Source organism: Erpetoichthys calabaricus, chromosome 13, assembly GCF_900747795.2.
Source record: "Erpetoichthys calabaricus chromosome 13, fErpCal1.3, whole genome shotgun sequence".
NCBI lineage: Eukaryota > Metazoa > Chordata > Cladistia > Polypteriformes > Polypteridae > Erpetoichthys > Erpetoichthys calabaricus.
In genome coordinates, this window is record NC_041406.2 from 122,844,448 (window position 1) to 122,859,351 (window position 14,904).

Sequence of the window (14,904 nt, forward strand, 5' to 3'; positions counted from 1 at the left end):
CAACTTATGCTGGCAGTCACATGTGAAATACGTCTGATATTATTTCCACACTGGGACAGCAAATTAATGCTGTGAATGGGGTATAGGATCTCTGTTTCATGTTCTGGCTGGGGTGCCATAAATATGAAGAGATCTGTACAATTAATGAACAAGATTCATAAATCAGAGAAAGTCTCCATTAGCAATTTCACTTTTTCTATTGTGGTTTGAAACGTGGCTGAAGACTTGCTTTCACAAATAACCCACAAATGCTTGTTGAAATAAGTAAAACAATATAATTTATTTATAACAGAAGGATAATAAAGATGGATATATACAAATATATAGATACATATAGACAAAAGACACAGCACAAAACATAAAATTATGAAAGCTTAATTTAACTTTTTCTCTCCTGTAGAAAAAGGTATGTGAGTTATAATTCTGCATTATCTCTTGGCTTAGATAGAACTTTCCTAACTTACAAGAAAATGCACACAACTTATGAATCCTGAATTTTCAATTCATGAAGTTAAGATGGATGAGTTGGCTGTTTATGAAGTTTCCTATATCATTTGCTGACATCACCTAGCCCTTGCTCTGGCTTGGGAACCAACCCCCCTCCACACCAAGTTCCCTATCTCAGTGTGTGTTCATGAGTGTGTGCATGTGTGAGGTGCTGCTTTGCCCTTTACTTTTGGGTTTACGGTGAGAAACTTATAATAGCCAGAAGTTATGCTTCACAAGATTGTTATCTTTAGTTACAGTTAACACTAATATCATAGTACAATAGCTGGCTTTATCCTATCTATTAAATTGTAGATGGTAGTTCTCTGAGGTGAGTGATGCTTGGTTCCTTCCCTGGTCAGCTTTCTTAAGATACTTAGAAGGATTTCACTCTCTTTTTTCTTTGTTCAGGGGGTCTCTTTCTTCACCTTTGGTCGCATCTTCTGATTGTGGATGGTACTGCAGTTTTTACTTCGAGGATTTTATACAAAGTGTCCTCAGATGCTAACAATGTTACACCTGCTAAGTCAACTGGTGATCAGTTAGTGACTACCATTGGCAAGCTGAACGTGTGGTTTACGTATGGTCTCTTTCTTTCTCTTGTCTTCGCTGTCCCTCAGCAAGATTGGGCTAATGGCAGCCTTGTCCAAAGTCCAACACAGATGAGTATTCCACTGTTTTAGTCCAGCATGGTTGCCCTCTGGAGTAAATGGATTGCTTCGACCCCTGTTGTGGCCACACCCTATCAGCTCTGGGCATCTGGCTATGGGCAGCCAAATCATGGCCACATCAAGCTGTAGCCTACTGAGAGAAGAGCAGTTAGGGTGTTACAAGGGTTTTTATAGGGAGGAATAGGGAGGCTGTGTCATTGGTTTCTTAGGTGCACATGACCCCATCCTCTTGGTTGATCACTCATATAAAGTTCTGTCCATCAGTGTTACTCATCCTGGATATATGGTCCTTTGTTCAGAAACTGAGTCAATTTCATGCCTTAGCACTAGAATTACCAGAGCCTACGAAAAAACTCGTAAATCCGTCCCACCTTAAATCGCGTCTTAAATCCGTTTGCACCTCTCCGCCAGAGTCCTTTGTCATCAAAATGTGCTGATAAACAAAAGCTACTAGCAGCCAGCTATTCCATCCCCCCACCGACTTAGAATGAACTTCTCCTAGCTCAAGCCTTGCCTTGATTTGATTACCTGGGATTGAAGTGGAGTTTTAGAGTGGAAATAATTCTAGCGTTATTTGGAATACACGCATTTCATGTGTGTTCCATTTCTATAGTAGGCTGTGCAAACACATTTTTAAAACAGAAACGTTTTTCATATTCTAATAGTAAATGACAAAATGTAGGCATAAACTATATAACGTATGAAGCCTGAAGTCCATATATCAAAGAAACACTTTCACAAAAGGTACAAATAAGAGAACACGTGCGCTTTCATTCAAAAATATTTTTAAAAAAAAAGCCGCGTTAGCATGCCGCATTGACATTCTTACTATAACCGCCGCGGTGGCGTAATGGTATCAGCTCCTAACTGCGAATCAGAGGGTGGCGAGTTCGATCCCGCACGGCTCCACTTCGAGAAATGAACTGCTCTTATTCTTACAATTTTAGAATAACAACATAAATTTGATTTCAGTCTGTAACAGCCGGTGTAACTTATGATACTGGTAAAGGTTAGCTTTTTTTTTTTTTTTTTGTTAATTCACTTTTCATTCTCGCAGTCGCATTCAGAATCAATCCATACAACCCCATCTGACACAGCTGGTTTCACATAAATAAAAGTGCACTTTTATTCAAGACTATAACCGAAGAATAAAGAAAGCAAGTTACAGTTGGTGGTTGATACGACAGCTTGCGTGGTGCAATGTTAAGAACTGCTGATTTCCGATCCGTGCTATATAAAATCATCACATTCAAATATTAACAGTTCCCACACACCCAAGGTCCGCCATTCCTACATTTACGACATGTGTACTTGTTGCAGTGTACACACCTCTCTGTGCTATGGTTCCTATTACAGTGAATGAGCACCTGACACTGTACTTTCTTCCCTGGGGGAAGCTGAGGTCTTAGAACGGAAGTTTGTTGATGCTGTATCATCTTTTCTTTTTCCATCTCCTTTTCCTGTAAGAAGCGACGACGAAGTTCCTCTGCAAGGTGAGCCATGAACACTCTTCTTTTCTCAGCGGACCCCGTGCATGCCTTATACAGTACGTGTGCATTCATCGCTGCTAGGTCAAGGATGTTGTAGAACACAGCAACCGGCCACCTGCGTGTTCCTGTTCGAACTGAATACGCACGCGCCTTCTGGTCCATGATGTCAACGCCACGCTGGGGAAAAAAGAAAGACAAATATATGTGACATTTTGAAGAAATCATTTTATCACCAGAATAGCACAAATATTTTTTTCATTAGCATACCTTCATGTGGTTGTAGTCTGTGACCGTGTTTGGTTTTTTTTTTTTTATCTTGCCCAATCTCCACATTATGGTGCATTGTGCTGAGAATGCAGACAGACTTCATCTTTTTGGGCACATACACTGTCAGCATGGCACTGGGAGATCTAAACACCAGCGTGGAGAATTGTTCGTGTACTGAACTGACTTTAGCTGCAGGTGGAAGTTCCCGTCGCACTTTATTCATGGTGCCAAGCAGAGTTGTATTGCGGTGCACCAGTCTATTAGCCAGCGAAAGTGACGTGAAGAAGTTGTCTGTTGTTACGGTTCTGCCTTTTTGGATTGCGGCAGATTTGGAGACAAAGTACATGTGCAATGCCACTCCTTATTTAGGAAAAGATCCCAGTCGTCCCACAGGAGAAAGACTTTCCGAGTCGATGGTCATAAAGCTTATGGAGCCATTTCTGGACAAAGGCAGAAGAGGTGTGTACACTGCAACAAGTACACATGTCGTAAATGTAGGAATGGCGGACCTTAGGTGTGTGGGAACTGTTAATATTTGAATGTGATGATTTTATATAGCACGGATCGGAAATCAGCAGTTCTTAACATTGCACCACGCAAGCTGTCGTATCAACCACCAACTGTAACTTGCTTTCTTTATTCTTCGGTTATAGTCTTGAATAAAAGTGCACTTTTATTTATGTGAAACCAGCTGTGTCAGATGGGGTTGTATGGATTGATTCTGAATGCGACTGCGAGAATGAAAAGTGAATTAAAAAAAAAAAAAAAAAAGGCTAACCTTTACCAGTATCATAAGTTACACCGGCTGTTACAGACTGAAATGAAATTTATGTTGTTATTCTAAAATTGTAAGAATAAGAGCAGTTCATTTCTCGAAGTGGAGCCGTGCGGGATCGAAATCGCCACCCTCTGATTCCCAGTCAGGGGCTGATAACATTACGCCACCGCGGCGGTTGTAGTAAGAATGTCAATGCGGCATGCTAACGCGGCTTTTTTTTTTTAAATTTTTTGAATGAAAGCGCACGTGTTCTCTTATTTGTACCTTTTGTGAAAGTGTTTCTTTGATATATGGACTTCAGGCTTCATACGTTATATAGTTTATGCCTATATTTTGTCATTTACTATTAGAATATGAAAAACGTTTCTGTTTTAAAAATGTGTTTGCACAGCCTACTATAGAAATGGAACACACATGAAATGCGTGTATTCCAAATAACGCTAGAATTATTTCCACTCTAAAACTCCACTTCAATCCCAGGTAATCAAATCAAGGCAAGGCTTGAGCTAGGAGAAGTTCATTCTAAATCGGTGGGGGGATGGAATAGCTGGCTGCTAGTAGCTTTTGTTTATCAGCACATTTAGATGACAAAGGACTCTGGCGGCGAGGTGCAAACGGATTTAAGACGCGATTTAAGGTGGGACGGATTTACGAGTTTTTTCGTAGGCTCTGGTAATTCTAGTGCTAGACATGTTTCTGCCTATTACATGATCTGGAATCTACCATCTGATCAGTTAAGGCTGCAGATGCTGCATTCCAAAGGGAGACTCAGTAAGGCAAACTGAGACATTTAGCTGGCGATAAGAGTGTCTGGTGACAGTTTGCTAACCCAGGATGCAGGTTCCAGCCTGTTAAATACATATTGCCAGTCTGTTCTACAAATTGAATTAATTGATTTGATTCATTTTTAGGGAAAGCTTATACTGTAGTTCCTTACCATCTGATCACCTATAATTTGGGAATTTTATATACATGTGCCTGTGTGTACAAAACAAAACATTCAATACATTGTCCATCCATCTATCCATCCATCCTCTTCCGCTTATCCGAGGTCGGGTTGCGGGTGCAGCAGCTTGAGCAGAAATGCGCAGACTTCCCTCTCCCCGGCCACTTCTTCTAGCTCTTCCGGGAGAATCCCGAGGCGTTCCTCCCGGTTGGACGTGCCTGGAACACCTCACCAGGGAGGCGTCCAGGATGCATCCTGATCAGATGCCCGAGCCACCTCATCTGACTCCTCTCGATGCGGAGGAGCAGTGGATCTACTCTGAGCCCCTCCCGGATGACTGAGCTTCTCACCCTATCTTTAAGGGAAAGCCCAGACACCCTGCGGAGGAAACTCATTTCAGCCGCTTGTACTTGTGATCTCATTCTTTCGGTCACTACCCATAGCTCATGACCATAGGTGAGGGTAGGAACATAGATCGACTGGTAAATTGAGAGCTTTGCCTTTTGGCTCAGCTCCTTTTTCACCACGACAGACCGATGCAGAGCCCGCATCACTGCGGACGTTGCACCGATCCGCCTGTCGATCTCACACTCCATTCTTCCCTCACTCGTGAACAAGACCACAAGATACTTGAACTCCTCCACTAGGGGCAGGATCTCGCCTCCCACCCTGAGAGGGCACTCCACCCTTTTCCGGCTGAGGACCATGGTCTTGGATTTGGAGGTGCTGATTCCCATCCCAGCCACTTCACACTCAGCTGCGAACCAATCCAGAGAGAACTGAAGATCACGGCCTGATGAAGCAAACAGGACAACATCATCTGCAAAAATCAGTGATCCAATCCTGAATCCACCAAACCGGACCCCCTCAACACCCTGGCTGCGCCTAGAAATTCTGTCCATAAAAGGTATGAACAGAATCGGTGACAAACGGCAGCCCTGGCAGAGTCCAACTCTCACTGGAAACGGGTTCGACTTACTGCCGGCAATGCGGACCAAGCTCTGACACCGGTTGTACAGGGACCGAACAGCCCTTATCAAGGGGTCCGGTACCCCATACTCCCGGAGCACCTCCCACAGGATTCCCTGAGGGACACAGTCGAACGCCATTTCCAAGTCCACAAAACACATGTAGACTGGTTGGGCAAACTCCCATGCACCCTCCAGGACTCTGCTAAGGGTGTAGAGCTGGTCCACTGTTCGGCGACCAGGACAAAAACCACTCTGTTCCTCTTTAATCCGAGGTTCGACTATCCGACAGAACCTCCTCTTCAGAACCCCAGAATAGACTTTTCCAGGGAGGCTGAGGAGTGTGATCCCTCTGTATTTGGAACACACCCTCCGGTCCCCCTTCTTAAAGAGGCGGCCACCACCCCAGTCTGCCAATTCAGAGGCACTGTCCCCGATGTCCATGCGATGTTGCAGAGACGTGTCAAACTAGACAGTCCTACAACATCCAGAGCCTTGAGGAACTCCGGGCGTATCTCATCCACCCCCAGGACCCTGCCACCAAGGAGTTTTTTGAACACCTCGGTAACCTCAGTCCCAGAGATGGGAGAGCCCACCTCCGAGTCCCTAGGCTCTGCTTCCTCATTGGAAGGCATGTTAGTTGGATTTAGGAGGTCTTCGAAGTACTCCCCGCACCGACCCACAACGTCCCGAGTCGAGGTCAGCAGCGCACCATCCCCACCATATACAGTGTTGACACTGCACTGCTTCCCCCTCCTGAGACGTTCTCCATGGCCTCCCCAAACTCCTCCCATGCCCGAGTTTTTGCGTTAGCAGCCAACGAAGCCGCATTCCGCTTCGCCTGCCTGTACCTATTAGCTGCCTCCAGAGTCCCACAGGACAAAAGGGTCCTGTAGGACTCCTTCTTCAGCTTGACAGCAACCCTCACCGCCAGTGTCCACCAAACGGGTTTGGGGATTGCCGCCACGACAGGCACCGACCACCTTACGGACACAGCTCTGGTCATCCGCCTCAACAATAGAGGCACGGAACATGGCCCATTCGGACTCAATGTCCGCCACCTCCCTCGGGACGTGATCAAAGTTCTGCCGGAGGTGGTAGTTAAAGGTACTTATGACAGGGGACTTTGCCAGATGTTCCCAGCAGACCCTCACAACACGTTTGGGCCTACCAGGCCTGACCGGCATCCTCCTCCACCGTCGAAGCCAACTCACCACCAGGTGTTGATCAGTTGACAGCTCCGCCCCTCTCTTCACCCGAGTTTCCAAGACATGTGGCCGCAAGTCCGACGACACGACCACAGTGTCGATCATCGAACTGAGGCCTAGGGTGTCCTGGTGCCAAGTACACATATGAACACCCCTATGCTTGAACATGGTGTTCATTATGGACAATCCGTGACGAGCACAGAAGTCCAATAACAAAACACCACTCGGGTTCAGATCGGGGGGACCATTCCTCCCAATCACGCCCTTCCAGGTTTCACTGTCATTGCACACGTGAGCATTGAAGTCTCCCAGCAGTACGAGGGAGTCCCCAGAAGGTATGCCCTCTAGCACCCCCTCCAGGGACTCCAAAAAGGGTGGGTACTCCAAACTGCTGTTCGGTGCATATGCACAAACAACAGTTAGGAACCGTCCCCCCACCCGAAGGCGAAGGGAGGCTACCCTCTCATCCACCGGGGTAAACCCCAATGTACAGGCTGCAAGTCGGGGGGGCAATAAGTATGCCCACACCCGCTCGGCGCCTCTCACCGGGGTCAACTCCAGAGTGGTAGAGAGTCCAGCCCCTCTCAAGGAGATTGGTTCCAGAGTCCAAGCTGTGCGTTGAGATGATCCCGACTATATCTAGCCGAAACCTCTCGACCTCGTGCACTAGCTCAGGCTCCTTCCCCTTCAGAGAGGTGACATTCCACGTCCCAAGAGCCAGCTTCTGTAGCCAAGGATCGGACTGCCAAGGTCCCTGGCTTCGGCCACCACCCAACTCACACTGCACCCGACCTCCTTGGCCCCTCCTATACATGGTGAGCCATGGGAAGGGGGACCCACGTTGCCTCTTCGGGCTGTGCCCGGCCGAGCCCCATGGGTGCAAGCCCGGCCACCAGGCGCTCGCCATCGAGCCCCACTTCCAGGCCTGGCTCCAGAGGGGGGCCCCGGTGACCCGCGTCTGGGCGAGGGAAAATGCCGTCCAAATTTTTTATTCATCATAGAAGGTCTGCTGAACCGCACTTTGTCTCATCCCTCACCTAGGATCAGTTTGCCTTGGGTGGCCCTACCAGGGGCATAAAGCCCCGGACAACAGAGCTCCTAGGATCATTGGGACACGCAAACCCCTCCACCACGATAAGGTGGCGGTTCGAGGAGGGGATCAATACATTGTAATGTAAATATATTGCTATTGTATTCCACGTGTATGATGAATGAGAGAATCTTACACTCATGCGTTTAAGTGAATCGATTCTTTTGATTCATTTGATTAGTTTAGAATATAGCGTATATGAGAAGCCTGTGAGTGGGTAAGTGGAGTTCCCTCTATTCGCAACACAAAGATATAATTTAATCATTCGTACAATGGTTTTTTATATATGTACATATGTGTGTATATAAATATATCATTAATAATATTGTTGGTTAATTTTTATTTAATTCATTGTCTATAAATATATGGTTAAATATATAAATATATAATTCATTATATATTTCATATGATAATTCATATGCTTTTGCTCTACTTCCGTGCACAAACCATTTAAAATGTATAAAGTGAATGACAATTGTGCTACTTGTAATGATTAATTCAAAAATCAAATGAACAAGAATTGTTAGACTTATTCTTGGGTAATTACTTGTTCACAAATCAAATGCATCAAGACTCATGAGTTAGGTGGTTCTTGTGCAGGCGCTTTACACATCCACCTGTAGGCAGCAGGAGCGAAAGGGAAAACAATGACATCATTGTCATGCAGGACATGCTTGCACTTTAGCACTAGTCCTGTTGACCAATTTGTTCATGCTCATGAAGTGATTCATGTGATTCACTGAAAAGAGTCATTCAAAAGGAATGAACCCCTCACGAATCACACATCAGTAGTCAGGTGTTCCAGTCTATATGATGAGATTAGAGGTCCAGGTTAGAAGCGTTCTACTATAAAAAAGCACACAAGGCCAGGCTGAACCTCTTAGCACTTCCTTTGTCTACCCTATACTGTATGCTCCCACTTGGTATAATATGCCCTCTCTGTGTTATAAATCTGTGTTTTAATATTTTTGGCAGTATATTGAGTAATTTTCATATATTATCTTTTATTTCTAGTCATGTTTAAAGTATTAAGTCTTGTTTGCCCACCATGTTGGCGCTTAAGGAAGGTGCCATTTTGTTTTACTCACGGGATGATCTATTATCAGATTTTCCCCAGGCATGAGATCTTGGTGGGGGCTCCTGCTATAAAATGGCAACTCTAGGACTGTCGGACATATCTATGTTTGACTGATGACTATCTAAAAGTACATGTAGTGCTAGTTAGCAAAAGAAGACAATATTCTTAGTTTCAGGTTTGCTTGGTTTTAAATTTTGCTTTCAGTTTGACTTTGATTATGGTTTTACCCCTAAGAAGAACGATGTTGAAAAAGGTTTTGACTTGTGCCTGTTTTTTGATTGCCTTGTAAAGCTTCTTTTTGTGCCTTCATCTTCCTGTATTTTTTCTTCCTAATAATAATTTTTGGTCATCTTTCTCACTGTATTCCTGACACTGTGGGAATAAAAACTGATATTTTGTAAACATTTGAATTATCTAGACAGGTATATCTGCTTGTCTATATTATCAAATGGATTTCTTATCCATGGAAGTCTTACCTTGATAGCACTATATTTATATGCTTCTTTTTGGTGCATGGATCAACTGGATATTTCCATATGAAAATGCATTCTAGACAGATTCCAAGTTTTATGACTTGTTTTAGAAGTAATAGAATTTATTGTAGGACAGTGACTTCACATACATACAAAACAGAAGGGTTGTTCAAAAACCGAAAACACACCAAGTATTTTTTCTGACTTGTGTTTTTATTTCTTTTCAAGTTTATAACATTGCAAGCTGTTCATTCACTGTACAACTTTTTTCCAGTTTGCAGGTACATTCTACTATTCTGTTTTTGGTGAACCTTCAATTTTCTTACCTAACAGCACATGGAAGACATCAGACTGTATAACAGATTCAACTATATTAGGAGAAAAATATTATTTGAGGAGAGTTATTTTAGTGTCCATTTTGGGGAGTTACTTCAAATAATTAATGTGTTACTGCAGAACTTGTAATCTGACAAAATGTACTGTACATGCTGTGTAAAATAGATTGCATGCTTAAACTCTTTTGTACCCTATAATTTTGAGAATGGCCCATCAGTCTACTTTGTCCATTGACTTCTTCCTCATGCCCTAATCAGTTAAGACTTAAGGTACTTCATTTTATTAGAAGCAGGTGACCTGGTATACATTTTGATATGCTCTACTTACTGTAGGTCAACTGTGTGGTTTTTTGAATAACATTTCAGGAATTGTGAAGGCCTGGATAGACATGAAAATCAAAGATCCAGATCCACAGATCAGCGTACCATGATTGAGCGGACCACCACCCGCTCCCGGTCCACTGAGCGCCTCGACTCTAACCTCATGAGATCGATGCCATCTTTAACATCAGGAAGATCAGCCCCTCCCTCACCTGCCTTAACGAGGTGACCCAAAACAATCAAACAAGCCCAACTAATTCAATCCCGTCGCCCTTCACCCCACGTCAATTCACATTTGTTTTTATTTTTTTTCTTGTAGTATAAGTGGTGTAAATTTTCCATTCTAGACTAGCTTTCAAAACAGTAGATACTAACTTATTTTGTTTCACACACACACTACTTATATTCTGCTGTGGATATAATAGTGTGTAACTGTCATTTTTATTTATTTACTAACATAATTATATATTTAGCAGCATCTGTTTTGTGGATCATTAGGAAAAACTTGGATAGTATCCTGCATTTAGTACCTTGCTGCTTCCCAGCTTTTCTTGTACCTTGAACAATCTTTTGCCATTTTTTGACATTTGACATCACTATCAAAGCTAAACTCATAAAGTCTCTGATGATTAAACAGTAACTGTTTTTGTGATGAGTATATTACACATTTTCACTCATTTTATTTATTTGTAAAACCAACAAAGTTTGAGCTCAAAAACTGTATATTAATTTCTATGATATGTTTTTATTTTGTCCTAATGAAATCCGCATGCAGCATTAGATATGAACATCCTGATTTACATGTTGGGGAAGAATGTTAGAATGATAGTAGTATAATGTCTTCCTTTTTTATATGAACAGGTGTATAATTAAATGTTGCTAGTATTATTTTTGTTTTGTTTTAAATTATAAGTGTAGTTGAATTAATGAGATGTACACATTTGGCAAACTAATAAAAATGAGAGTTTAATGTCTTATGTCAGCCACACTTACAACTTTCTCCTTCAATACTAAATATTCTCGGAATATCTCCTGATTGGCCATTGTAGCACCTTTATATTATATCCAGTTTCTTAATTTAAAACTAAAATGCATTTTTTATATAGTCTGCATTAAATTTATATAATTAAACAAGCATTAATATTAAGTCTTTAATGTGTATTTTGTTAAGGAGCTGGATGGAAGAAAGAACAAGTGCAGCAATGGTCTTATAGAATCAAATCTGGCAACTGTTGTCCAACACAAAATATATCACATTTGGTTTACTGACTGCCCTGGATATTGACTACATTAAAATTATATTGTTAAAAAAGAAAAGTAGAATGTTTTAAATTTTAAGAGGAAACATAAATAAAAGTCAAGTTACTGACTTAATTGCTTGCAATAATGTCTCTTTATTCAAAACAGTTAGTGAAGTGCTACAGCACTTCTTAGCACAAGTGGAACAGTTGGTAATTTTAATATTTTTATAGTAATTAAGATTTAAATAACAAATTCTATTACAATTTAAAGATATATTCCATAATGTTAGTTTTGGTTTTTAATGCTAGTTTTTAAAGTAATGTGACTGTTGTGTAAGACAATGCAAAATGGCTTCCATGTTTGTAACTTAAATTTGCAAACATTTTGTAACGATAAAATTAGTTGTTTTTTTATAGCCAAATTGACTATATGTGCATCAGGAAACTTTTAGAATAAATTTAAGCTTTTAGTTACCAGTTAAGGATTTTTTTTAATGTCGATTGAACTTTCTGATTTATTTACAAGGGAAGACTTTTATTTATTTGTTAAGACTTTTTTATTTTTGCGGTTCTTTGTCATTACTTAAAAAGTTTTACTATGACAACTACCCAAAGCAGTGATTCTGTTCTGCCCTGTATTTTGGGTGGGGGTTGGAGATTTATTGGGCAGCTGTGCTTTTGGAGTTTCACTACCATCAAGTGCAGTAGGTTTCATGGTAGGTTCATGGTACAGTCTGTTGACTCACAATACAAAGCTGATTTAACCAGAAGACTTGATCATTATAAATTATTTTCTGAGTAATCAAAAACAAAAAAAAAAACATCAAGCGTATTTTCAGGTTGTGATTTTAAGGGGGTTTCATAAAATAAACTGAGTAAAGCAGATCAGGCAGTAGCTGGTCTTTTATGCATACAGAATGCCGTTCCTAAAAATTCCATTTTGGTAACAATAATAATAGAACACATGCTGCAGCCTTATGTAAAGCCAGATAATAAATCATTTGATTTTAATGCAGATAAAATTTAAAACATTCTGTTATTTATTTACTTTAGAAAACATTATATTTTAAAAATGTATCCTGAAATAAACATGTGTGCCTTTGAGTATTTTTGCCAGTGTACCTTTTAAATCTTAGCTTTGTATAATACAGTAAAATGTATTAGTTTGATTTTAAAAAATGAAATATATGTATATACATAAATAACACTAGAAATCATATACTTTAGACATTTCAGTAAAAGAAGACCTTGACCTCTTATTCAAAGATTACATTATTCTGTTTTTAGTGAAATGTTGCAAACAGCTTCATTTCAGTGAAGCTCTTATAGGTGCTACTTTGACAAATTATTTTGTGTCCCTCAGGTCACATCTTCGTAGTGGATCTGTTCAGACCAGTCCCACCAGTACTCCAGCAGCCGGAAGAAGAGGACGCCAGTTACCACAACTTCCTCCAAAGGGTACTTTAGAAAGAAGTAAGTTAATGCCTATTGTTCTAAAGACAGAATTCTTAAAGCACATTAAATAACTCTGCCTTCATGAATAAAGTGATTTGACGTTGTAGACAACATTCAGATGGGTATACAGTACATTGCCTCATGTTACTAGTTTTATATACAAAGAATTACCTGGAATTTTATCTGTGCAAATCAGTGTTCATGTATTTCATTTATCAGTATACCTTTCACAGTTACCTGTATTACTTATGTTATTAAGAAAGTAGATTGTCTTTCAAATATTTTTGTTGAATGCGTTTTTTAATATATGGACAACTGTCTTTAGAATGTCTTCCTTGCAGGTTTCCTATGAAATAAGGAGTTTTAGAAACATTAAATGCTTTATGTTCATTTTGATTTGTTCATTTTGTTTTCATTTTTACATAACTTTTATTGCTGTTTTGGTTCATTTTTCCTAGAAAATGGAGAAGAAGAAGTAGAGCTTTATAAAGGTCTGTACAGTACTTTGAAAAAGTAGGGCTTACTTTTGTGGCAACCTCTTGTAGAACTGAGTTTCAAAAAGTGAATACTTGTGAGATAGGTGTTAATAATCAACATACTTTGTCTCACTGTTACTCTTACTCTGCTTTGACCTTTGTTCAGTCCTGATTTGCTGTGATTTAGCATTTATTCATGCAAAGGTGATTACATAAAACCAAGTAATTTCCACTGCAGTGCCTGTTCTTGTGTGCATGTTTTATACGGAAACAAGTTAATTTAATCTTTTTTTTTAGAAATCATCATATTTCATTTTGTCTTTTACTTTTATAACTATTTACAATTTTAATTGAACCATGTTTTTATGCTGATGTTTTCTGTTTTACTTTAAAGTAGACTTGGAGGTGCATGTCAGTAATTTACTTCTGGCTTTACGTTCAGTATCATTTGCTTAGAGAATTAAAGAAATCTTCTTGAAAGCCAAAATACTATGTTATCCCATAGACAGACAAACACTCCTACACCAACATTGTAAAACAGAAAACATTTATTCTGTATGAAGGTATTGTACTTAAAATTTGTTTTGTAAAACAGAAATTATTTATTCAGTATGACAGTACTGTATCAAGAATCGTACAATTTCAAAAAGTTTAATGTTTTATGAAAATGCCCTAAAATATGTACAGTAAATTCTGCAGTAATTGTTAAAGAACATGATGCAAAATTAAAGTTGACTTAAATGACATAAAAACAACAACATCCAAGCTAAATATGTGCTGTTATCTTTGCAATCCTAAATAGTAAAAGTACACTGCAATTGTCCCAATATTTGTAAGCTGCTATGTAATATTTTGTAGTTGGGCTGTGGAATGGCATAAAACAAAACTTGTTAAATATCTTATCTTTTCACTATAGCAGCAGATATACATATCAGTTTCATATCTGGTACAAAGATTTTTATTTTTTTTAATATTTGTATTCTACAGAGTGACAGTAATATTTGCAAATTCAATCTGAAAAAATAATCTAAATTTCCAGCAGTTGTTTTAGGTGCCATTTCAGGAACTTTTTTTTGTTTGTTTTTTTGTTTTAAACATAAGGAAAATAATTATATTTTATACTTTTTACAGTTCTTTTTCTGGAGAAACACAGACCTCCTCTTGTTTGATTTCTGTTGCATTAGCAATAGAAACTTGCAAATGAGCAATATGTAAGATATGCAAAAACAATTTGATAGTATGCTTTTGCTAATTAAAACAAAACCTTACTGAATTTTAAACCAACCATCTACATGTAGAAAAATCATACAAATTATTTCTCCTTGTCTTAGAAGAAGAAATTTCACTTTCTTACTTCATTTGAACTGTCAATTAATAGAAAGCATGTTTTACTTTTTTTTCGGAAGTAAATATGTTTATGCACATTCATTACCATTTTACGTGGTGCTTTCATGTATTTTTAACATTTCATCCTGGGTTTTGTTTCATGATGTACACAGAAGAAGCAGGGGAAGAAAATGAGCATGCTGAAAAGGGGTCAGAGACTGAGGAAGGTGCGTCTGCACGTGATGAAACACAATATTTGCTGCTTATTAGATATTCTAATTTAGTTGTGTATATG

The 14,904-nt window shown here is 39.8% G+C and overlaps 1 protein-coding gene across 33 annotated transcripts in view; it reads left to right on the forward strand.

The window, feature by feature from the left end:
* rims2a (regulating synaptic membrane exocytosis 2a) overlaps positions 1 to 14,904 on the forward strand; it is a 1,351,795-nt gene that overhangs the window by 1,042,895 nt on the left and 293,996 nt on the right. For 18 of the 33 annotated variants that reach the window (XM_051936048.1, XM_051936053.1, XM_051936061.1 and 15 more), the window contains 5 exons: positions 10,157 to 10,336; positions 10,887 to 10,918; positions 12,715 to 12,825; positions 13,266 to 13,298; positions 14,783 to 14,836. In XM_051936048.1, coding sequence (XP_051792008.1) covers positions 10,157 to 10,336; positions 10,887 to 10,918; positions 12,715 to 12,825; positions 13,266 to 13,298; positions 14,783 to 14,836 — 410 coding nt within the window. The remainder of the gene's footprint in view (positions 1 to 10,156; positions 10,337 to 10,886; positions 10,919 to 12,714; positions 12,826 to 13,265; positions 13,299 to 14,782; positions 14,837 to 14,904) is intronic. The other 15 variants (XM_051936078.1, XM_051936085.1, XM_051936086.1 and 12 more) reach the window with 8 other exon arrangements.